Source organism: Manacus candei, unplaced genomic scaffold (assembly GCF_025592945.1).
Source record: "Manacus candei isolate 608988 ecotype Guabito, Panama unplaced genomic scaffold, ASM2559294v1 h1tg000018l, whole genome shotgun sequence".
Classification (NCBI taxonomy): Eukaryota; Metazoa; Chordata; class Aves; order Passeriformes; family Pipridae; genus Manacus; species Manacus candei.
The window spans coordinates 5638933-5663446 of record NW_026138066.1 but is presented as its reverse complement, the minus strand read 5'-3'; the positions used below and the strand labels follow the sequence as shown (position 1 = coordinate 5663446).

Sequence of the window (24514 nt, the reverse complement as noted above, 5' to 3'; positions counted from 1 at the left end):
AGCTACCTGAAGGATTGGAACCTGTGAGGAAAATGAAAGGAACCCCCAAATTACTTTGTTTAAGATCTTCTCCGTCCCTGCATCCCCATGGCTCTTGAGCAAAATTGGCTGAGGGATGCTAGGGGAGGTGAGTGGTAATTTGCATCTAGACAGTTCTGGCCCTCCTTTGATTGACTCCAAAGGAATTATGTATCTTCTCACGTACAAAGTCCTCCACACTCCTGCCTTTTCTTCTGTCTCTGTAGGCATCTCTGGCACCCCCACTCCCACTCTCTGTTTGATCAAAGCTTCCCTTCTTCTCCTTTTATCATTTTTGCCTGTTTAGACTCTCTGCCTCCTCTGCTGCAGCGCATGCCCAGAGCCACCTTCCAGCCAAACATACTTTGAGTTCCCTGTGCCTTTTCCACCAAGAGCCTTTAAATGGGAGAGCCAGGCTCTGACGCTCATCTCCTCTGTTCAGTTCACACTGTTTAATACATGCAATTGGGCACACAGGTAAACCTGGCATACCACAAAGCAAATGGGAAAGTACAGGTATTTCTGATATTCAATGTACAAATGTTAAATGAATGCCTGGGGAAGAAGAGGGCATGCCCATACCACACATCCCCAGCACTGGCCTCCAGCTGTTTCCAGCTCAGGACCCTCCTGGTCTGGATGTGTAGAGCTGTCCCACAAGAGAGGAGAGGCCATCTCAGGAGAAACTCAGAGTAGAGTCTGAGAGCTGGCTGGGGTCTCCTCCCCTTCTTTTGCAAGGTTTTGAAGGGTAGACTGGGGAGATGAGCTTTGTGGTGTCTGTATGGTAGGAATAGGGCTCCTGTTTTGTCATAGAAAACTACTTGAAAAGCCACAAGCAGAGCATGATGGGCAATGCCAGAACCCACCTGCACTTGGGGTTTCAGTGCTTCTTATTGGCCTTGCCATGGCCTGGTGTTTTCTGTCTATGGAGCCTTTTTCTGCACTATAGTTCATTGACCGGAGAAAGACAAGTGCTTTGTGATCCAAACCCTCTGCCAAAGCCCCTGGGGCAGCCATAGATCAACACCCAGTACCTGGATGGATAGATGGATGGATGGTGGATGGATGGATACAGCCTGACTCCTGACTGTGTGTTATGCCTTGTGGCTTCCCACACAACTTGTACACCACCCTGCAGCCCCCAGGGTTGGAACAGGTCCACTTGGCACCATGGTGTTCAGCTACTTAAAATGTATCAAGGAATGAGTTAAAGAAAACAAAAGCAACACACAACCACCCCATGTCACAAGATGGCTGTAACAGCTCCCAGCAGCACTGACACTGCACCATAGTTGTTTGAGGTTGTTGTATATTTTTTCCCAGGATCACAGGGACCTGCGTGATAAGGTGCTGGTGTGATCCACCCTTCTACTCCAAAATGAGGCTGCTATCACCTAAATTCCCCACAAAGTATGCCTACCCAGCCTATTCTTACAAACCTCCAGTGATGGAGACTCTGGTGCTTCCCCAGGCAATCTACTTGAGTAATTAACTGTCTGTTCTGTTAGAAAGCGTTTCATAATGTCTAACATCAATCTTGCTTCTTGCAATTTAAACCCCATTACTCCTCGCCCTATTTCCCAGTGGAATCAGCAAACGATTGATTCCTGTCCTCGTTGCATCACCCTGTGCCCCTATGAGGGAAAGTCTTGGGCCAATTTATGACATTGCCTCTGCCCACAGAGATGGCTCTCCTGAGCACGGTCACATCAGCACAGGGGAAAACAGAAAACAAGGATCTTTTGGGGCTGGGGATTGGCACAGAGCACTGATAGAAGTGAGACCCCTAAGAAGCACCTGGGCTTGCGACAGCTGGCTATGAGCCCAAAGCAGGGGAGCGAGGCAGTAGGATGGATTTGCAGCATGTGCCCCCGTGCTCTCCTGCTGCACCGGGGGTGTCTGTGGCATGGGGGCTTGGGGGCTGCAGGGGGCAGAGAGGCTGGGGCAGGCGGGGAGAGCAGTTGCAGCTGCACCAGTGAGACTTGAGGTGACAGGGGAGAGGTTTGACCCATTGCGAGGGACCCCTCCCCATCCAGACTTGGCCTCCTGTCCCCATCCCTGCCTCGGGTGCCTTCCCACACCCCATCCTCTGTCCCTGCAGCCTGTGGGGCTGCCCCATTGCGTCTGGCCGTGCCACTGATATGCGTCACCTTGCACAACCGGAGCGACGCGGCCCCCCGGGGCCGACCTTCGTCACCTCCGGCCCCCCATACAGACCTTCTCCTTTAAGCCTAGCTCAGAAATGACCATGCTGATCCCTCCCACCTGCCCGCTCCCCCTGGCCCGGCCCTGACGTCAGGGGAAGGCGTGCGGATGCGTGTGTGTTCGAAGCGCACATCATACACACATCAGATACCGCAGATCCATCAGCAGGCAGCCGGAGGAAGCCCCCCGGAGCCGGGCTGCGGGCGACACCGCTGCTCCTCGCAAGGTAGCGGGGCAGTGTCCGGCCCCGCCGAGCACCGATGCTCTGCAGAGCGCAGCTCCAAGGAGCCCGTCGCTGCTAAGGAGGTGAGTGAGGGGAGGCACAATGGCCATCTAGCGTGCCCGGGCTATTGTAGCTGGAGGTTAAACTTCACGCACCACCTTTTTCTTTCAAACCTGCTTTTTCCTTTTGACGATGGAGAGGTGCGAGGGTGAAGCGTGACTTCCCTGCGGTTTGGTTATTCCCTACCAGCCTCAGGAACAATAACTCCCCTGGGGGTGGCGGCGGCAATGTTGCACGTCTGCTTTGGCTGGGGGGCAAATAATCCAGGGCTTTGCCACGGAGGTCTGAGCTCAGCTGGGACCCAGCTCTCTGATTGCCGGGTGAGGGGAAGGCAATTTGTGAAAAATCCGTCTTATTAAAGCAGACTAATAATGATGTGGCTTGAATTGGTGTTTCTTTGGGACTGGCTGCGCTATTCCTGCTGATGGCAAGTTAGATCCACAAAGGAGGAAGGAAGGACACAGAGGAAGATGTTTGTACCACGTCTTTGAACACTCTGCTAATTAAAAAATAAAAACCTACACAAGAAAACAAACAGATCCCACAAACTCGGTATTTGTGATGATTTTGCATATATGCTTAAAAGGTAAATCAAGCCTCCATGATGGTTTCTCTCCTTGCTTCTCCTCTGCATCTCTCAGCCTGCTTGCTCTCCCCCATGGCCTCCCTGAGAACTGGGCAGCCCAGCACTGACTAGGGGAGCTTTTTATAATCAATCCATAAAGGTGACATTCATATTTTAGCGCTAAGCAGGCTGTATCGTAGGCGAGACTATCTCAGCAAAGATCTCTGAAGTTGGGAGCGTGATTGGCTTAGCTGGGGAGGGGACGCTGTCAGTGTGCATTCCCCAAAAACCGCCTAGTTTTATTTTTCCTATAGTAATTTGTCTCAGCAAAGGGGTTTGTAACACTCAGGGTAGATGAGAAAATTGCTTTGCTTGGTATTTAACTCTTAACAGCATGATCTGGTAACCAAAAAAGGGAACGGGGGGAGCTGAGAGGCTTTCATTAGCATCGGACAGAGACAGCATTTATAAAAACCTGCCAGACATCGAGGCTGTGAGCCTTCCTCCAAGGAAGGGAGGATGGAGAACCACAGTCCAGCAAGTGCTGTGATGGCCCTCTTCATGGTAGCCACTGCCTGGAGCCATCCTTGTTCCCCAGCTTGTTCCTGACCTTCATGGCAGCCCCCCTGGGATTTCTGCTGGCCACCATGTTTTTGTTGGGTCCCTCGGCAGGTGAATATGCCAAGCAGCTGAAAAATGGGATTTTTGTTTTTGCATCGAGCCCTGGGGACACACTCGTGCGTCTGGAGGGGTGTAGCTCTTCTCTGTTTCAGCCTGTGTCTAGACAAGCTGGGTCTGGGGGGGCATCAGCCTCCCCAAGGATGGCAGCGGGCCAGAGCATTGCTTTCCCTGCTTTGTGGGGTGAGAAGATGGCTACTGGCAGCTGGCTGTGGAGATGGGGTGTCTTTTTGACATACAGAGACCTTTTTTTCTATTGGGGTGGATTGAGAGGGGTGGTAAACCTGACTCCTAAACTGAGGCCACTGGTAGTTGCAAGGGGTGGAGAAAACATGATGGCGAGTGGCATGGAAGAGCCCGGGCAGAAGATTGCTGGAAAAGGCAGCTGAGGGAAAATATTCAGCTCCTTGGCTGGGGTGGGGGGAGCAGTGGCACTCGGGAGTGTTGTGGCAGACAGCATCTGAGCTGGGGATTTACAAAGAGAAGCAGCGGCGTGAAAGGGAACAGCCCATAAAGGCGACGACAGGCCAGCTGAAGGGTCACGTCCACAGCCGGAGCGTGACGGCCGCCAGCAGAGCGGCCACCCATCCTCCCATCCATCCTGGGCATCCCGGGGATTCCAGCGAATGGGAAGGAGCACAAAGAAGCCGCACGGGAGGGCCGACTCACCGAGGGCGATTAAGCTAATTAAATACGTATTCCCCCGCCTGGGTGAGGGACGTGTGAGGGGTTTTTCTTCGCTGCTGCTAATGAACGGGGAGTAGCAGACGGAGGCTGGTGCCTCTTCAAAAGGCTCTTTCCCCCCTTCTAGGAGACCTTGAAAGGCTGTTTAGTTAAACAAGGTCACAGCCAGCACCCAAGTCAATGTGTTTGGCTTTAAAGAAGGGGAGAGAGACAGTGATTTTATTTGATAAACCGCAGACCTTTCAGTCACTGTTGATGAATGGGGTACTTGGATCTTGAGATAAAAGCTGATGTGTCTACTGCCTGTCTGCCTTAATTGGCCTGGGTTTCCTGCCTTAGCCTGCGAGCGCTCCCGACTGTCAGCTCTGCCAGCTCAGGAGCCTGCCCTCCGAAAAATATAAAAGCAAAGCTGGCTGCTGCTGCCAAAGGAGACCCTGTCACCAGAGGGCTCTGGAGTTTGGCTCTGAGATGGTTTCTTTGGGGAGGGGGGAAGGCAGACAGGGTGATAGGTGTTTCTTATGAAGAGTGTCCTTCCAGGGAGCCCTGGGCTTGGTGCTGCTCACACACCTCTTTGACTTGAAGGATGGTCACCCTGGGAGACCCTCGGAGCAAAGCCACCAAGGGGAGACAGGGAGGAGCAAGGTGGAGGTCCAGCAGTGATGGTGGAGAGGGGTTATGCTGGAAAGGCTTCCCATGCCCCACGGCAGAGCTGGGCTGCTGCAGACTCTCCTCTTCTTCAAAGTGACCCGGATTTCATCCCTGCACTGTATATATGTGTGGAGTGGACACAGTGTCGTGGGTGGTGTTAGCCAGGCTAGGAGAATCCTGGGGTGGAGAGAGATGCTCTCATCCCCAACAGGGGTTCTCATGACCACGGGAGATGGAGGAGAGGGTAAAAATGCCTCCTGTGCCCAGGTGCTTCCTCCTTGTCACCTGCTGGGGCTTCGATGTGGAGAAAGGGTTGGGGAGATGGTGGGATGGAGCACAGAAAGGAAAGGAGAGAACAGGAAGGTTTTCCCTGACCTCTGGCTGGGCTGGGAGGGGAGGAGATACTGGCAAGGATATGCTTGTGTCCCCTGTCTTCTCTCAGCCCACTTTTGCCCTGAGTTTAATTTCCTCAGTCCCTTTGTTTGCTGTGGGGATTTCAGTGAGGTAGGAGGTAGGATACTGCTCTGGAGTCTCACGTGGTGCCAAGTCCTCAGCTTCACCAGCACCAGCAAAACCAGGCATTCAGCCACTGGGCACCAAGGCTGACCCACAGAATTGGGATGCTTGTTCAGCATCTGCTGAAGAGGGGCAGAGTGTGCATGCTGGTTGCAGGAGACAACTTTGGCATGGCTGCAGGACAGGGGAACCTGCTCCAGCCCCTGCTCCAAGCAGAAGTTAGAGCAGGCAGCTCAGGGACGTGTCCGGGGGATGCATACCCCTAAGGATGGGGATCCCACAGCCTTGCTGTGCCCTATCCCTGTGCTTATCCCAGTAAGAAGCCATCCCACATCAGGGTTCCCTCCCACATCCCCATGGGCCAGCCAGAGCCCCCCCCAGAGTGCCTGTGAGTGATTGTGTCCAGCTCGTTCTCCCACATGGAGCAAGCTCAGCTCCTGGGGGCAAACAGCAGCCCAGGAGGGCACCCTCTGCTTCTGTCCTTGGCCCTCGGGATCAGATTGTCTGCCTCCTCAGTGATGCCCAGCATGCTACTGTTCTTGACCACTCCTCGTCCTCCAAACCAGGGAGCCTTCCAGGGCACCTGAGCCTGGGCTGCTCCCACAGGTGAACCTGGAGCAAACCCACTCTTGGTTGCCACTTCACCAGCCCACAGCATTTTTTTCCTGCAAGGCTCCCACTCCTGCACACCCCTTCCCCTTTGCCTCTTACTTTTCTTTAGCCTCTGGGAAACTTCCATTTTTCCAGCCCCTTATGGATGCCAACCAGCTCCCTCAGCATACTAATAGTTTGCTCCAAGCATCGTTATTCAGGTTAAATACCCTCCATTGTCCCTAATCTGGTGGGGGAATGGAAAGGCCTTGTCAGTGAAAGCGCACACAGAGGAGGTACGTCATGGTGAGGCCATTTTCATAGTGGCGGCTTCATGATGTGGCAGAGAACTGAGGGCCACTCCCCCCAAACCATCCCACTCCTACAGCCCTGCTTCCCCCAAATAATCCTACTCCTACAGCCCTGACACCTACTGGGAAGGCGATGGATCCTGCATTTTGCTGGCCTTAAGTGGCCAGACTGCTCGCTAGCACAGGCAGGGAGGTTGGATGGGGACACAGATGGGGGCACAGACGGGAGCCATGAAGCTGCTTGATGTCTGGCCTGGCTTTGGGGTGTCGCATTTGGGTGTTCCCTGAGCCTCTCCAAGCTCCACAGATGTCAGGGAAGGAGAGGTGAGCCTGGGAACGGGAGAAGGGGTTGCTGAGCCTGGGTGTAGGGGAGAGAGATGCTGAACCTGGGCATGGGGGCAGGAGATGCTGAGCCTGTTGGGCCAGGAGCCAAGGAGCTCCTCTGTGGAGTGGGATGTGGAGCAGAAGACAAACATGCATACTCCAGTTGCTTCGTGGCAGAGGGGAGCCACTGAAGCACAGGAAGGGTTTGGTGTGGGGGTAGGTGGGGAGCCAGCGAGGGGAGAGACATTTTGGAGGGGTTTGTGGCTGTGACTGGAAGTCATCTTGGAGGGCAGAGGAACATGGTGGCTTCTGTCTTGGGGTAGGACTCCAGTGTGGGCTGTGCCACCTGGATCTGAAGGTGAAGCTCTGCAAGGCTGAGAGGGGGCAGCTGAGTCCCAGATGGGCAGCATCCCATGGCAGCATCCAAGCTGGACTGGTAGCAGTGGGGATCCAGTGGCAGGCAGACCCCCTGGCAGGGGAAGCAAGCAGAGGTGGGTGAGGGGAGCAGAAATTGCCTAGTCCCTCCTTGAAACTTCAGCTGCTCTAGAAATCTTTTTCCATGTCCTTGGTGCCTGCTAATTTCAGAGTGGAGGTGACCCCCTTTTGCACATCCCCCCAGGGCCTTCGTGTCTCAAGGGGCCACAGTGAGTCAGAAAACAAATTAAATATTCTCTGGGTTTCCTGGTGTGTGCAGGTGTCATCCCAAAAGATGCTGCACGCCCCAGTGGGGTGGGAAAGGGCTGAAGTGGGTGGTGGAGAAGGGGATGGTAAGTCTATAGGATGTCAGGCTCCACAGGCTCCACAGGCTCTGAGTGATGGGAAAACCCCCAAGGCTGAGGAGTGATGGAGATGGGTGAGCCCCCTCACCTAGCACACCCAAAGAGAGGTGCCCCCAAGCAGCCACTGGTGTGGGGTACCCCAGGACAGAGGCACCAGTGTCAGATGCAGTGACTGATTGGAAATCATCAGAGCAAAGGCTTTCTGAGCAAGTGGCTGCAGTGCTGATCACGCATCTCACTGGGAGGCTTAGAAGTGCACAACCCCTCCAATTTCATGCTGGAGTGCTTCAGCAAGGACAACAGTGCCCACAATTGCTCTGACAGGACACCTTTGTGGGGTTTCTTCCCCTTTAACTCCTTGCAAACTGCATGATGCCAGCCAAAAACTGGAGCCTAATGATGGCAGCAACAGGAGGCTATGCTTGTGTTGTGGCTCACTGAGGTGCTGAAGGGGTGTGAGGGCTGCTGGCAGCCCCATCACAGCCTGCTGGTGTCCCTTCCTGTACAAATGTGCCGCTGGCTGGGGCTGGAGTTTGGTCCTAAATCCTATAGGGCTGAGGCAACCTCCTCTGCTAGGGAGACCCCAGACCCCTGGCCTTGACCTACCTATTGTCTCAGCTTTTCTCCTTCACTCTTTTATTAGAAATCTCAGGCTGGGACAAGTTCTCAGAGTCTGAGACTGGAGACCCAGGCATGCTGGCACTGCATGGGCATCCTTCCCAAAATGGTCCCTGCTGGTGGCAGCTCATGTTCCACTGCTTCTTTTCCCAGGCTGTGCTTTTTAGTGACTTCATCTCAAATATATGGGATTATCCTGGTAAATGAGCCACAAACCAGGCTCTTCCCTTGGGATTGATTTGCTGGAACATCTCAGACTTCCAGGGGCAATTCCTAGTGTTGGGGGTTGGTGTCCAATACAGAAGTCTGGCAGCATGCTGCCTGCTCCCACAGATGGCTGGGAGCAGAGGGGCAATTCCTGACAGCAAATTGTCCCTGCCAAAAGCCCCAGAGAAGGGCCTGTAACCTCCGCCTCCTTTTGCTCCCCAGGTCACCAGCAGTAGACCCGCACGCCCGGGTGTCCTTTCTCCTGCCACCCGCCCACCTGCCCCCAAAACGGAGGAGCCCGCTGGTCCCACCATGTCTTCGGACCCCAGCGCCCCGCCAGCGGTGCCACCGCTGCACTCCCCCAAGTCACCAGTGTGGCCCACCTTCCCCTTCCAGCGGGAGGGCAGCCGCATCTGGGAGCGAGGCAACCTCCTGCTGCGGGACCTGCCCAGTCCCCTCCCCACCAAGAGGACCAGGACCTACTCGGCGTAAGTACCTGGCTTCGGGTTTGGGACCGTCCAGTTGAGCTAAGCAGGGGCTGTGGTCACCTGCAGTACCTGCAGAGCCCTTTACACCGGTGCACTTTGCCAATGCAGCACCCGGCATTGCTGCACACACCTGCCAAGGGTGCTGCGGGTGGGTGCCGTGCGCTCTCCCAGGGGGCATCATGTGTTCATAGCAAACCTCTCCCTGTGCTGCCCCCCGGGTGAGTGCCACCAGTGAAAAATCTCCTTCCCTTTCCTCCCGCAGGACGGCGCGTGCCTCTGCCGGTCCCGTCTTCAAAGGCGTCTGCAAGCAGTTCTCTCGCTCCCAGGGACATGGATTTATCACCCCTGAGAACGGCACAGAGGACATTTTCGTGCATGTGTCTGAGTAAGTCCCGGGGTTGTGTGGTGCCAGAACACCCCGGGGGAGCCATGCCAGCATGGGGCTGGAGACTTGTGGGCTGGGGCATGGATGTCTCCATTGGGTGGGAATGGGGCTCTTCCTGTCCTCTATCCCTCATCACCTGTGGGTTTTCTTTCCCAAGGCACAGCTGGTGGGTCGGGTGCCTTCCTTGGTTCTGGGTGGTCTGGGGCAGGGGTCTGTCTCTTGGCCACAGCCCCACCATCTCTCCTTTCCTCTCCCACAGCATCGAGGGGGAGTACGTCCCGGTGGAGGGGGATGAGGTGACGTACAAGGTCTGCCCTATCCCTCCCAAGAACCAGAAGTTCCAGGCGGTGGAGGTGGTCCTCACTAACCTGGCGCCGCACACGAAGCACGAGACATGGTCTGGCCAGATCATCGGCTCCTAGGCGCCCGGAGGGCCGCCAGCCACTCAGCCCCATGGAGCAAGCCTGCCCGGCCGCTCACAGGGGGCGTGGGGGGAGCCGAGGCGGTGATGGGGCCGGGGCTGCCCCCAAACTTGCAGGCATTTGCGTTCAGTGTCTTTTATAAGGTTACGGTTTCCTTTCTCTGTGTGTGTTTGTAAGTGTCTGTCGAGGGGGACAGGGGAAGCAGAGCCCTCCCTGGCCACCCCCAGCTCTGGGGGCAGCACCGAGCCCCATGTCCCCTATTCCTTGCCCCCTGAGGCCATGGGGAACAGAGTCCTCCAGCTGCCCTGGGCTGAAGCAGGTGCTGAGAGCAGGAGGGGGCACGGGGAGGCTCATCCTCCTGAATCCCACTCTGGCAAGATGGGCATCCCACTTGGTCTACACTGGGACATGCCCTGGGGCAGAGGCAAAACAGGGCAGTGTGGGATGACAGATCACTGTGCAGGATCTGGGTGTCTGAGACCCATCCCCATCGCTGGCAGCTCACAGCACCCACCTGAGCCACATCCCTCCATCATAAGATCTCAGGTCACCGGTACCACGAGGAGGTGAGTGACTTATAGGAAGCAAAGATTTAGTTTTACAAGACTAACAGCTGCTGGCAGGGCTCTGGGGGCACTTGTTGCTGTGCCTGGGGGGCTGCACCTGGGCATGAGGCAGGGGGCACTTGGCACCTCTGTGCTCCCCACCACTGCTGGGCCAGTAGTGCGCTTTTCTTGGCTCGGTGCTGACATGGTTTTGGGGAGATGGCCACTTTCTCCTCCTCCCCTTGCCTCCCCAGCCCCCTGGGGACCCCTCTTCCCATGCGTGCGCGCGCGCATGTGTGTGTGTGTGTGTGTGCATGTCTGTAGCTTGCTGGGGTGGTGAGGGGCTGAGGGGTCTGAGTAGCCTCAGCTGTGGGGTGAACACAGCCACCTCCTCCCCAGCCCCTCAGTGTAGGCAGGGTCTCGTATACAAAGCACAAACTTAGTTTTTGGTCTTCTCCGCCATACCCTGGCCAGGTGGGCTCGCACAGCTCCAGGGAGGGACAAGGATAATGTGCACTGGGCTGGTCCTGAGCTGATTCCAGGGGAACAGCACCTGTGCTGATGCTCTGGGAATTATCAGCATCTTAAAGGATTTATTTCAAAGCAGGGTTGGGAACAGTGGGGTGCCAGCAGCCCCCCTGAGCAGGGCAGGAGGTGATAGCCAACTCCTGGGGCAAGTGCTCAGCGGGAGGTGCCAGCACTGCTGGTCCTCAGCATGGACAGAGAGGGGTGTTTGCCACCTTTCTTGCCACCGCTGTTGTTGAGAGGGATAAGCGGGGAGAGGAGTGGGGCAGGGCTGGTGCTGTGCAGGACAGCTGGGCCTTGTGGATTTAGGAGGACCACCACATGCTGCCCTAGACCAGGCTAGTGTGGGAACTGCCCTGGGACCCTCTGACCCATCTCACTGCCAACTCAAAGCCTGGCTCTTCCAGGGGCTGTGGCAACCCTGGCTCAGGCTCCAGGCATACCCAGGACATGCAGTCAGCTTGGCCAAGGCAAACTGATTTTTTCTTTCTTTTTTTTTTTTTTGAAATAAACTAAAACCCTAGACTCGTTGTTGTTGGTTTTACAACTCCAGTGTGGTTCCCGCCTGTCTGACCATGTGTCAACCTTTGTAACATTGGCAATAAACCATTAAAAGTGAGTTTCCCATGAGCCCTGCCCCTCCTGGCTTTTTGTCCTCTGCGTGTGTGTCACAGCGGGGATGCTGGTGATTCTCTCAGGCAGAGGACCTGGAGCACCCAGGGATTATTCCAGACGTCAGAACAGATTCATCCACCTCCGCACAGTATGTCCTGGGTGGCTGGGAGTGCTCCAGCCTTTGCTCACGGGGAGCACACTGTGAGCCTGGGACGGGAGGCTGCTGCTCACCATGAGGGGTGACCAGGACCGAGGCTGGTCCCTCGCTCCTGTGGGCATTTTGAAGTGTGGCTGCCGGCCATCTGGCTGCCTTTCACCCCCACAGCCCAGCACAAAACACATGCTGCCTCCAACTGCTGTGTGTTGTGGCTTTAATAGGATTGATTTTAATTTTTTTAATATATGTATCTATGTATTTAAATATATTTAACAGTTGGTATCAGCCAGACAGGAGCTGCCCATCTTGCATGGATATGGAGCCACATAGCAAGACAGTCCCGGGCGTGGGGCCTGCCACACCTGATCACTGTCATGCACAGGGAGAAACCCCCGCTTCCTGTGGGCACTCACCATGACAGGAGCATCAAAGGGGTCCCAAGGACAGGCGTGAACCGTCCCCTAGGCATGGGGCTCCCATCCCTGTATCATCCCTGCCTGCAAAAGCACAGCACAGGCAGCCAGGGTTCTCAGTGGCCCTGCTTGAGCAGGGGCGTGGGACCAGGAATCTCCAGAGGTCCCTTCGATCTCAACCATTCTGTGGCTCTGAGACCCTGGGGCTGCCCCAGCTAATTCTGATGCCACCATCCTCCTCATCCCTCTTGGCCTCTTGGGTCTCCAGGTGGGAGATGCCCTCAACTAGCCCAAGCTTGGTATAAGAGAGCGGAATGGGGAAGATTCCTGAACTTGATCCCACACATGCACAAGTGAGCTCCTGAGCTGAGAAAGCGATGCCTGGTGCCTCAAAGGTCATGTCTGTCTCTGCTCTGCTCAACCTGCAACTCCCCCTACCCTGAGCAAGGGACATACTCCCACCAGGAGCAGCCTTGGACAGAGCCTGCCTTTCCCTTCATTTCAGTCCCCATGGCCACCACAGTGCCCCACACTGTCAGGGCTAGGCCCTGCTCTTCACTAACAACTAAACTCACTAGAGGTCCAGCTGGCTTTGAATAGACTTACAGGAAAAATAAACTCCCCAAGACTCACACATAACTGATCCACAGTGAAACACAGAAGGAGGAACCACAAAACACAACTCCTCCATGAAGGTTGCAGTGGAGGGCCAAAACCTGTGACCTGTGAAATGGGTACCCTGCATTCAGGCTTCTCCAACAGGTCCTCTTCTCCCACACAGAAATCTTCTCTGGGTAGAAAGAGGAATTTGTGCATTTGTTGGGGATTTCCAGATGCCAGGCAGACAGCTGCACTCATGCAAATGTGATGCATCAGAGATCTGATGTGTTGTAGTTAAGATGTGCAATCAAGTGGAGGAGACAGTACCCCACCAGCGCTGGTCATACAGTATCCTTGCTCCTGTGGCCAGGCAGCCACTTGGGACTCTGTCCATGGCAATGGGGGAGCCCTGCCCTGTGTCTAAAAGCACCAGTGTATCTCACCTGAGGAAGATGGTGGTGCCTTGCTTAGGTGGCAGTAGGCAGCTGTGAAACTTCTCTCTGCAGTCCAGCTGCTAGTGGGAGATGAAGAGCAATGGCAAGGAGAGCAGGAAGAGGAGAAAAAGGGGAGAAAAAACAGGACTAAGAGACAGGGCGGTGCCATACCAGCAGGGATGGGGTGAGAAAGGCTCCTGAGGAGCAATGGTGGGGAGTTTGCATGAACCTCCAGCACTCTGCAGGTCCACAAATGCGTGCCCTGAAGAGCTACAAGCAGGACACCTCCCTGGAGGGGATGGATCCTTCAGCTCCTTTTGAGCACTAAATTGTGACTAGTGTTACCAGTGTGGCCACACATCCCAACATAACTGCCGGGAATAAAAGGAGGGAGAAGGTCAAGGGAGAGATGTGAGTTTGCAATCCACGAAGATCCAAGGAGAGGAACAGGACAGGCAATGGCTGCACTAGACATCCTGTCTCCCTAAAGATAACCATGTAAACCGAGTGTGTGGGATGAGACAGGGTGGAAAAGCAAGCCTGGAGGGCACTGCTTGGGGGGTACTTCCATTGGCACTATGAACCATGTCTGGCCTGTGTTGGCCCTCTCTGAAAATATCTTTGGGAGCAGGATGGAAAGCTGAGCACTGGGAAGCAAGGGGACTTGGTCTGTTATGAATGCCCTGGGTTAAGGTTTTACACAGACACATCTCTCTAATGAGGACAGACTGCAGGAGCTGGGCCTGTTTAGTCTAGAGAAGACTGAGAGGGGATCTCATTAATGCACAAAAATACCTCAAAGGCAGGTGCCAAGAGGATGGTGCCAAACTCTTATCAGTGGTGCCCAGTGACAGGACAATGAGCAATGGCCATAAACAGAAGAAGTTCCACCTCAACATGAGGAAGAACATCTTTATGTAGAGGGTGGCAGAGCAGTGGAACAGGCTGCCCAGGGAGGTCATGAAGTCTCTCTCTCTGGAGACATTTAAAACCTACCTGGATGCATTGCTGTGTAACCCACTCTAGGTGACCCTGCCTTGGCAGGGGGGTTGGACTAGATTATTTCTAGAGGTCCCTTCCAACCCTAACAATTCTGTGATTCTGTGATCTCTGACACCTAATGGACATGGGATTGGGAAGACCATTGGAAAGCCTTCTGCCCCAAACTGCTCCACAGCATGCTCTGCACACACCAGGTGTCAGCATCCTCCAGCCATGCCAGGCAAGGTCTGACTTGAAAATATAGAATAATAATATAGAAAATAAACCCTAGGGGGTTTTGTAAGCTAAAGAGAAGAACTGGTTTCTTCATGTACCTGAGCAAAGCTCAGAGCAGCAGCCCAGACATTTCAAAGCTATCGTTCCCAGGTCACATGTAGGGAAGGACTGGCACAGTGTGGCATTGAGGGCATTCTAATGGTGACGTCTCCATTAGAATGCACAATGGTGCAAAAAGCTGGGATAGCAACTATTCCTTCGTACCACAGGCTTGGAGCAAACAGCCTCCCTGGCCTCTTGCCTTGGAGCAGCTCCCGTGAATGTCTGGAGCCTCAGCAGCCTCAGTAGTCCTGGCCTCCCAGGCCAAGGTGCAAGGGAGAGAGAAAGGTGAGAAGCATATTCCCTCATGCAGAACTGTTAAGAGAAACAGAGTGGAAAAGGAGAGGAGAGGGAGCATGGAGCAGACACACACACGCTCTCGACTGGCCCTTTCGAATGCTTTCCAACCACAAAAGCATCTGCATCACCGCCCACCACAGCTGAACTGTCAAGAGAAGTTTCTCTGAAGGCGAGGAGGGTCTGGTACTACAACCCCCAGCCACAGATGGGGAGTGCCAAAGGGCTGCTCAGCTAAAGGCTCCCTCCTGCCACCCACCCGCACTCGTGTTACATCCTCACCAGCTCTGTGGTGTTGTTTTGGTCTACCCTGAGCAGATTCCTCAAATCAAGGTGCTTTTCCTGGTGGGGGGAGAGGGTGGGACTGGGGCAGGGCTGCAAGGACCTGGCAGTCAGCACTCATTGGCTCTTTCTGGAAAGAAGATTTCGCGGCATCGCTGGACCGTGTCTTGGGGGGACTGGACACTGTGTCCCACAGTGCGGGGATCATCATAGATTTCATAGTCGTTCCCTCCCTGCAGGGGAATAGAAAACAGGGACAGCATTAGCAGGGTCTTGCCAGAACAACCTCATCCGTGAATCTGCATTTTGCTCTGTCCCATGGGGAACTGGGGTGGGAGCCAGCAGCTGGGCAGGCAGGGACCTGGTGGAAAGGGGCAGTCAGGATTTTGCTGGCCCCAGGGGCTGGGAATTGTGCTCCCTCCCTTTTGCCTCCCCTCTTCAATGCCAGGGGAGGAGCATAAGATGGGGAAGGTCCCAGACCAGCAAAGCTTGTCCAGGAGCCTGGGGTTAACCCCTGCTCTGTTTGTGGAGGGGTTAATAGGTTACCCCTGTGGAGGGGCGGGAACATTTAGGGAGCAGAGGTTGCTGGCATCTGGAAAGAGCTGAGTGGATGATTAATCTAGTCTCCAGCGGCAAGGAAGCATCATCCTCCACTGCTCTAAAGGGAAGGTGAAGCTGTTCCTGCTGTTGAGAAATTCTCTCCTAAGTGCTGGGGGCTTGCGTTTGGGGTCATTCAGGCTGCAGGAGTGGCTGCCACCCTACCAAGGATGCTGGGATAAGGAAAGCAAGGCTGAGGTGGACCTGCTTGCCAGCACAGTGAATCCAAGGTGATTTCCCCGTGACCCAGTAGGCCTGCTGCCATCATGGAGACCATGACAAACCACACCACAGGACAGCATCTTCCTCCCTCATGCTAAAGGTCTGTATCGGTGCCGATGCCCGAGCCATTGGACCCGTGATAGAGCAGCTCCACGCAGGAGAGAAAGTGGCCATGTGTGGGGCGAGTGGGGAATACTCACAGGGGTCGTCTCATTCCCGAAGAAGTGGATAGTGTCAAATCTCTCGTCGTCGAGCACATTGAGGCAGTAGCGCTTGTCCCAGCCCTCTGGGAACACATCAAAGCTGATCATGCCACCTGCCAGCAGAAGAGAGGGCATCGGGAAATGTCACTGGGAGCTGGCAGGGTGTCCCACCCTGGGATGGGCAGGAGGATGGGAGGGAGCTGGATGTCTGTGTGGACCCACCACTCCAGAGAGCAGCCACGAACACCACCAGCTCTGCCTGGGTGTTTCTCTTGGCATGTGGCTAGGATAGTGGCAGAGGCTGTTCCTATGACAACAGGCTGGAGTGACATCAGTATGGCTGGGGTGACATTAGCACAGCTTCCCTGCAGGCAAGCAGGAACCAGCAGGTTCCTCCCAAGAGAGGCATCTTTGGGGGAGATGTGGGGTCATGCCTTGTGGACAGCACCAGCATGTTCTATGTCCCGACAGGGGACAATGACCTTGGAGACTGGCACCAAGCTCTCTCCTAGGCTCCTGCCTGGACATCACTGGCCCTTCAAAAACCACTGTTCTGATGCTCCTTAACCGTGCAGGGACTGGGAGCTCCCATACACTGTCTCTGCACACTGATAAGGACCTTGCCACAGAGGTACCACGAGCCCATCAACATAACTGGGGCACAACCCTGGCCCATCACCTCTTGACACAAGACCTAAGTGAGGGTGGCCAGCATCTGGAGAGGCACCGAGTCAGATGTGGCAAACATACAGTGGTCAGGGAGTTTTCTCAGAGAGTCTGCATATGGACATGGACACCCACAGCCAAGGGTTAACAAACTTCCCAGCCCTTGCTCTTAGACCAGGTAGAGTTTACTCCAGCACTGGGCTGCCTTTTGGGGGTGCTTGGAGGCAGTACCTTCTCTGTCCTCTCAAGGTGCCCCACTGCATGCACAGGCTTGTCCCAACACCAAGACAGGTGACGTGTTCCTCCCAAAATAAAGCCTGTGACTTAGGGCACATATAGGTTTAGGTCTCGCTCAGAGCCAGAGAAATGGGGATTTGAGCTAGTCCAGGTCTCTGCTCATCTTATCCAGGCAATCTACTGGAGTATCCCTCAGAAACCCTGGCGTTTCACACTCTCCTTCATAAATGATAATCCTACCTCTCTAAGAAAGGTGGTGAGTAGACAGGCACCAATTCCCAGGGTTGCTCAACCATGCAAGTCCTGATGCCATGGTCCTCCCCTCCCTGGCTGTTTTGAGTGTCCCCACTGGTTTGGGGATCCCAAACCAAGCCTCCTTGGAGCCTGAGGGAGCTTGAGTTCGAGCCTGTGTGTCCAGCTTGGAGCAGAGGAACCAGACAGGATGCCCTGGACAGAGCACTGTGATATAAATGGGAGCAAGTGCCCTATGAGCTCAGGAATGGGGATGTCCCCAAGCTTGCAGCAGGATCCAGCATCTGAGCAGGAGCTAAACTTGGTTGATTATTAAAATCCTTCCTGGTTTTGCATCCAAAGCCATTGACCTGTGAAAAGTACTGCCTTTCACTGCATTCCTGCCTTTCAAACAGAGCTGGGCAACAAGAAGGGGCTCCTGATGCCAGCTGGAGCAGGTAGAAAATCAAAGGAAGAAGAGGTGGTGTGGAGGACAGCCAGCACTGTCCCTCACCTAAGTAGACCAGGGGTCTGGAGGGGCTGCAGGGAGATCTCCCACCACCTCTGGGCCTTGCATCCTCCACAGCCAGGGAGAAGGCACATGAAGCCAGCTTGGCAGAAGGGTCCCTTTTCTGTGTTTCCTGTTTTTGGATCCCTGTTTTGCCCCCCACATTTTCTTTGTGGAGGAGCAAGGGGCCTGCAGCTCCCCTTGCCTTCATGCTTTTACACAACAGGCCTGGGCTCTTCATGGCAGCTTTCCAAAGTCAGAGGAGAAAGGCCCACTGTTTTGCTCTCACACCCCGTGCCTGCAGGGACACAGTGGCAGGGACCTTGTCTTTGTCTCCTGTAACAAACAGTGTGTGTCAGTGCTGTGGGCAGCACAGGATGCCCCTGGCAGGATGCTGAAGGCAAGCAGAGGCTCTCGGAGGAAAGCCCTTGGAGGACCAGATCCTTGGTACTGGCCCACGTTGGATGCAGGAGTGGGTGTCACCCCCTGCCTCTCAGCCTCACCACCCCATTGCCCTTTGGCTGGGCTGACACACAACACCTTCTTATCTCACACTTACCCACCTGCCCTGCAGAGTGTCTTCTTCCAGCATCATCCCCACCACTTACACACCCTCATTTTTCTCCCTGTCCTGGCCAGACCCTCAGGATTGCTCAAGCCCCTCCTCTGGTTCCTCACCTTCAGTAAACTGGCTGTAAGAGCCACACCAAGAAGTGGCCCTGCAAAAGCCCATGGCATGGAGCTGTAAACTCCTTACCCCTGGTCAGCTCTTTTTCCAGGAAGAAAGATGTTTCCCTTGCAGCCCACCTTCCCAAGAAAACCCCAGAGCCAAGACACATATAAGGATCCTGTCTCATTCCTAGAGAGGAGTGCATTTGTTGGAGGTCTGCTAGCTGCCCTGTTGCTGATGCTTCAGCCAGAACAGACTCTTTGGGCAGCAGTAGGCTCCATGAACTGAAATTAAGGCAGGGATAATGTCATGGAAATCTGCCTGTCCGGTCAATTCCCTGGGAGGCAAATCCGCAGCACGGTTTATTCTCTGCTGTGTCCCTGTCATGAATGCAAATGTGATGCCCCTGTGGCAGTCCTCTCCAGGACTAGAAGCTCCTTCTGCTCTTCCCAAGGTCTCCAGGCTCTCAGAGGGAACAGTTGGGATTCTCGCTCCCCTTCCCAAAAATTTAAGGAAAACATGATAAAGACAGAGCCAAGGAAGCCCCCCCAGCTCACCTCGGGAGAAACGCAGGCCCTTGCCAGCAAACTCCCTCTGCAAGGCTGCCACAAACTTCTCCCGGATCCGCTCTTTCTGTGGACGATAAGGAGGAAGAGAAGGAAAGAGAGTTTGAAAAATTAGATGCTGACAGTCTCTCAGAATCCACTGTAACCTGTCTGCTGGGCAACTCTGCCTTATTGTTCTGCTCCCTTCCCACCTGTCCTAGGCCATTTAGCCAACTTCCACCCGTCCTGCCCAGTGTCCAAGTAAAAGGCCACCAGCTCAGTCCATGGGGAAGAGCAGATCCCAGCCATTCCTTGGCAATGAAATGCAACTGTTTCAGTTTCCCAGAAGGCCAGTTCATAATCCAAAGTCTCCAGTTTTGCTTAAAAAGTCTTGCAAGGACCAATTGATCCCTCAACCCCAAGAAAGCTCCCCCAGGCAGAAACTGGTATAAGCATGGGCCAAACGCTCCAGAGACCTGCCCAGCAGATCTGCTGTGGCTCTCTGAGTCTGGAAAGCCCATTAATTCCAGCTCTGTTGGGGCTGGCAGAGTGGGAGAGAGAAGACAGCTGCTGGGCTGTCTTTGGGTACTGTAAATGAGGAAACATGCTGTTAAATAACTGCCTTATTCCCTGTGGCTCTCCCACAGCACAGGGAATCCTGCTGGCCACCCCTTCATATTGGTGGTCCCCAAGGAAATCCAATTCTTCCAGTCATCTGTGTTTCCCTTTGGGTTTTCTGACTCTCAGTCCTGTGTCCACTTTGCTGCATATGCGCAGCTTGGAGCTGGGCTCCATTCTCCTTGGGAAGGGGGGAAGCACATAAGACCTGAGATCTGTGGTTGTGCAAAACCAGCAAATGGGAGGGTGAGCCCAAGTCTGGCCCGTGTACCTTGTCCAGCTCAGAGAACTCAATTCGCTCTTCTGGGGTGCAGCTTCGTCCGATGGGGGAGATGTTCAGCATCCCGTTGCGAAACTCAATGAAGGTTCCTCTGTGGGTGGGCAAAGGAAGAAGGTTACTGGGGCAGGGAGAGAAAAACAACCTTTACAGGGGAATGACTGCTTAGCAAGGCTCTGCAAGGATGTGCAGGAGGAGAGAAGCCATGCCCGCTCATGGGTGCTTCACACCAGGCAGGGACTAGGCAACAACAGCTGCTTAAGATCCCCCTGGGGCGCCTAGTTTTATAAAAAGAGACTGTAAGAGAAGAGGAATAAACAGTTCCTGTGTGCCCTGGGGACAGGCTGGATGCAAGGAGCTTAAGTGAGGTGATAGGTAACGTTTTCCAATGTTGTGATAACTGCAAGGACAGCTATTGCCTGGCCTGGACCAACTGCCTGATGAGACTGTGGCCTCTCCACCCCATGAGGCTTTTAAGAAATATTGTGTGGGCTGTGAAGGTGGCAGTACCTTAGGGCAGTGGAATAGCACAGGTCAGTGTAACTCCACCAACTGCTGATGTCCACTAACAGGCTGAGGAGCGATCAGGCAATTCGTGTCCTCATAGGCCACAAATCAGGGCCTTCGTATCTCCCATTTAACCCCTGAACCTCTGATTGCAGCTCGTATCTAAGCTTGCACAGACAGCATCCAGTTCCTGCTTGCCACCCTCACCTTGCGCTGGGATCACTGCTCTGCTGCTTCCTCGGTGGGCTGGTTGAAAGCACTGAGCTGGCAGAAAATTGCTACCTTCTTTTCTCTCTGCTATAAACCCAGCTAGTTTTGTTTGCTTGTCAAGGGGCCAGACAGGTACCAGCACTGGTGGGACAGAAACAACAGGGGATGGCAGCACTGCTAATTTGAAAATAGACTGAAACTCTTGTGGAAACCTAGCTGGAGCAGAGAGATCCCCTTCCCTGTCCAGCTGAGGATTCCTGATCACATTTAACCCTCTGATGTCCCTACCAGCCCTGCCTACTGTTTCTCTGTGATAAAGTGAGTCTCGAGGAAAAACTCTCCCCCTCCTGTCTCGTTACACAGTGAAGAACACCATGGGGAAAGACACACAGGCAGCCACGCCTGCAGCCTGGGAGTAGCATCTCTGCAGCACCCAGGGTTTGGTGGATCAAACCCCAAGCCAAGACTTGGGAGATGTGGGTTAAAGTCCTTGGTTTGCTAGAAATCCTATAAACCTAAATCCACAGAGCTACTTGGGAGCTGAAACTTTGCCAGGCTGTTGGGTAACTAGACAGCAGTGAGGCAACCAAACAGCCTTGAGGGTTCTGGGTCCCAGCATGTGCTTTCAGGGGCCTGTTCAGCCAGCAGTCCTGTTGCAAGGAGCCACCCTAGCCCCTCTCACCAGTCCTTTTATTGTCACATAGTGACTCATATCAAGCAAATAACTTGGATCACAGTGTAGCAACTTTTACCAGCTTAATCTCAACCCAACAGCTCACCTGCTCAGGTTCACTGTACAAACACATGGGCAGAGCAGGAAAAAACCAGCCAGGGTGAGGGGAGGGCAGAGCTGCTGCTCCCAACAGCACTCGGTGGCTCATGCATTTGTGAAACTGTGGTCTGAGGTGGGGTTTGACTCTGCATCCAGCCTGGCTTGACTGCAGGCTGCCTCTGAAAGAGGTCCTCCTGCTCAACCCTTCCACCTTCATGCCATCTGTTCCCTCTCCTTTCTGTACTAACAGGATGAGCTGATCCAATGGAAAACTACCCTTTTCTGTCCTGGTAGTGGTCTGGTCTTCCTTCAGAGGAGGTGTACCAACTCAGCTCCCCCTCTGGCTGCTGGATATCAAGGGGAAGAGCAGACAGGAACACATGGCTGGGAGCAGGGCAGGGCCAGCCAGTGACACTGGATTAGAAACAGTGTGAAACCCTGTGCTCAGACACTGGACTTCCCACCTTAAGATCCATTGTTTGCCTGTTTGGAAACTCATAGGACCAATAGTGCCTGATGCCCTGACCAGTAACGAGCTGGCACCATTGTCCTAAATGGGATATGTGCAGTGGCTGTACCTTGCTTCCCCAGGAGGAAAATCTGAGGGGCCAAAGAACTGGCATTACGCTAAAACAACGCAGACTCTTCAGAACAAAGACCCTCCTCCGTTATTTGCCCAGGCTGCCTAGCCCAGTAGGACAGTGATCCTACACAGTGCCTCTAGATGCTAAGATAAAACTTGAAGCAAGACAAGCTCTGTAGCTCAGCTGTTTATGAGAGCTCTGGAGCCCAGGGCTCCCTAGAATTCAGTGTTATGACTACCATTTGCAAGCGCTTGGGCCGTTACCGTTTCTTGGGCAGCTTCAGCAATGCCATGTAGTTGAGACAAAAGTTGATCAGATCCTGCAGCAGCTCTTCCCCCAGGTGATCCTGAATGGCCTGCATGAAGAAAAGGGGAAGTGAAGAAGATGCCTGACTTCCTAGGAAGCCCACCTAGAAGAGTGGGACATTTAGATCTGGCAACTGGGGAGAAGAGGCTGGGTGGGGCAGGCGCTGGTCCTCACAGCGTGCAGGGCACAGGGCAGGAAAGCCATGGCTACAAAGGGAGCTGGACCTACCTGCTTGGAGACCAGCTGCCCATTCTTGTATTGCACTGTGCCGTTCTCTGCAAAGACGTAGTCAAACTTTTCAATGACTGAGGGGGAAGGAAGCAAAAGAGGAAACATGAGTATTGCCTGGGAAAAGCAGTGAAAAGGACTGGCCTCAGGGCTGAGTGAGCATCCTCCTGCTTTCTTAGTACCACACTTTCCACAGCTTCTGTGCTCTGCAAAGGGCCACTGACCCTCCTACTCTCCTTGTTTTCCACAAGGTGGATGAGGAGATTATCTTCTGTTCCCGGGTGGAGAGCTGACGCACGCAGGGGGAAACGACCTGACCGAGGTCACGGACTGAATCAGTTGCAAAACGAAGATAAGGGCTCCAAAATGTTAGGCTTTCAAATACATGCGTGTTACTCTGCTCTCTCCTCTGCCCTCCCCATTGCCAGGCTGTCGGGGTGATGTGGTTACTGGTTATCTAACTCCAGCCCCTCCTGCAACCCAGACACGCAGCACTGGCGACTCAGCAATCAGCCTCAGCCGGGAATTTCTCGGCCTCCCTAATGAAGCGGGAGCAGAGCTTGGAGCCCAGTGGCGCTTGTTATCCATGCAGGAGAAGGAAAAAACGGAGGGAGCAGAGGCTTCTACCCTATTCTACCCCGTGTCCCTAGTGGAACCTGCCGGAGACCCCACATGGAGCAGCAGGGAGGCAAAAATTGCCGGAGGCTCCTGCCTGCTGTATCGAGGGGTGCAGCTGTAAAAGCCTTGATGAAGCTCGTACAAAACTGACGCTGGAGTCGGCAGCGTGGATCGGAGCATCCCTGCCGGCTCTCCAAAGAGGGCGGGGGAGCCAAGCAGCAGCTCCGCCTGGGCGCCGCCAGCCTCCCCAGCGGCAGCCTTGGGGTTGGATTTAGGGCACAGGTGACCCCCGGGAGACCTCCTCGGCCGCGTCTCACCTTCGTCCCCGTCCCCCAGCTGCTCGGCTATCTTGGCATAGTCGGAGCCTCCCACCACGCCGATGAGCACCCTCTCCCGCAGCTCCCGCAGGAACGCATCCACCTCCGGCTCGATTTTCTGGAGGGGAAGCAGCGGGTGAGGCCGCAGCCAGCGGGACGAGCTCCGCCACGCTGACCTTGCCCCCGCAAGAAAAGCTCGCCGCCCCCGCGCCTCGCTACCTGCCGAGGCGGCGTCAGGGTCCCGTCCACGTCGAAGAGACACAGCACCCGGCCCCGCGCCGCCGCCATGCCCGCCGCCGGCCCGGGCTCTGCGGGCGGGAGGCGGGACCGCGCCGGGGAGGCGATGGCGGCCGCCCGCCCTCCCCGCGCCCACGGGCGGGACGTGCGGCCGCTGTCTCGGCCCCGCTCATGTGCCCCCGCGGCTCCATCGCCCCGCCAGCGCAGCCTTAATGTGCCGGGCGTGAACGGCGTCCCCGCTTCAGCTCTCTCCTTAAATCCTTTGCTATGGATCCCTAACGAGGCACCCGGGAGTTTCGAGGAGGGAGGGTGTGGGGGTGCGTGTTTTCACATTTGCTGTTATTACTGCAGTGCCCCCCGGAACGGAGGGGCTGTGGGTCTGGATTGAGCTGCCCGGTAAGCTCAGCTCCTCTGCGTGTTTCTGTGTCCTAGCGAAGGACACTTCACACTGTCCTAGCAGCACACGCTCACCCATTCAGTCCCTGTGCCTCATCTTGCTTTTCCAATAGGATTAGCTATTCATAGCTAATGCTTTCACTGGAGAAGTGAAAATACCCTCTGCGCAAAGCTAGTAACTTTTGCTTTGACCTGTTCAAAAGTCATTTAGGATTTAATTAGACCATCTGGTCAGATCATATTCATATGGCTCCATATCATGCTGGCCTGATATGTGACAGTGGACAGCCCCCTCCCCACTGCCATCGCCTCAAATAATTCCTGAATTATTTTCCGAAATCAAAAACAACCTATGTGGAACATTCAATACTTTCTGCTCAACAGTTAGCTTGCATTCCCTTCCCCAATGGTGCTCAGTGCTGAGCTAGGCTGGAACTGGGGGAAGACGTTTTTTTACTGATTGTTTTTTCCTCAGTATTATTTGTTGCAGGATATTGTGCAATCCCTGTTCCCAGTTCTCCACCAGATTCCTCTCAAAATTAAGCATCTGGGTGGCTTCACAGATTGTTTTTTTGTTTTTGGTTTATGATTTTCCTGCTCCCAGTCAGTGAAAGGAGGGTGTACAGAAACAACGTTAATAATTTTGGTTTACCAAAAC

The 24514-nt window shown here is 54.5% G+C and overlaps 2 protein-coding genes across 2 annotated transcripts; one reads left to right on the top strand and one right to left on the bottom strand.

The window, feature by feature from the left end:
- The first annotated feature begins 2268 nt into the window (after positions 1–2268).
- Positions 2269–11317, top strand: CSDC2 (cold shock domain containing C2). Its single transcript, XM_051784846.1, has 4 exons — positions 2269–2529; positions 8650–8915; positions 9178–9300; positions 9560–11317. The coding sequence occupies exons 1-4, from the start codon at positions 2332–2334 to the stop codon at positions 9720–9722; spliced, it is 750 nt and encodes a 249-aa protein (XP_051640806.1). The 5' UTR covers positions 2269–2331; the 3' UTR covers positions 9723–11317.
- Positions 11252–23567, bottom strand: PMM1 (phosphomannomutase 1). Its single transcript, XM_051784849.1, has 8 exons — positions 23443–23567; positions 23224–23341; positions 22289–22365; positions 22018–22109; positions 19676–19775; positions 18799–18874; positions 15927–16042; positions 11252–15140 (listed from the first exon to the last, which is right to left on the bottom strand). Exons 1-8 carry the CDS (start codon positions 23509–23511, stop codon positions 15018–15020), a joined length of 771 nt encoding a protein of 256 aa, XP_051640809.1. The 5' UTR covers positions 23512–23567; the 3' UTR covers positions 11252–15017.
- Between the last annotated feature and the right edge of the window lie 947 nt (positions 23568–24514).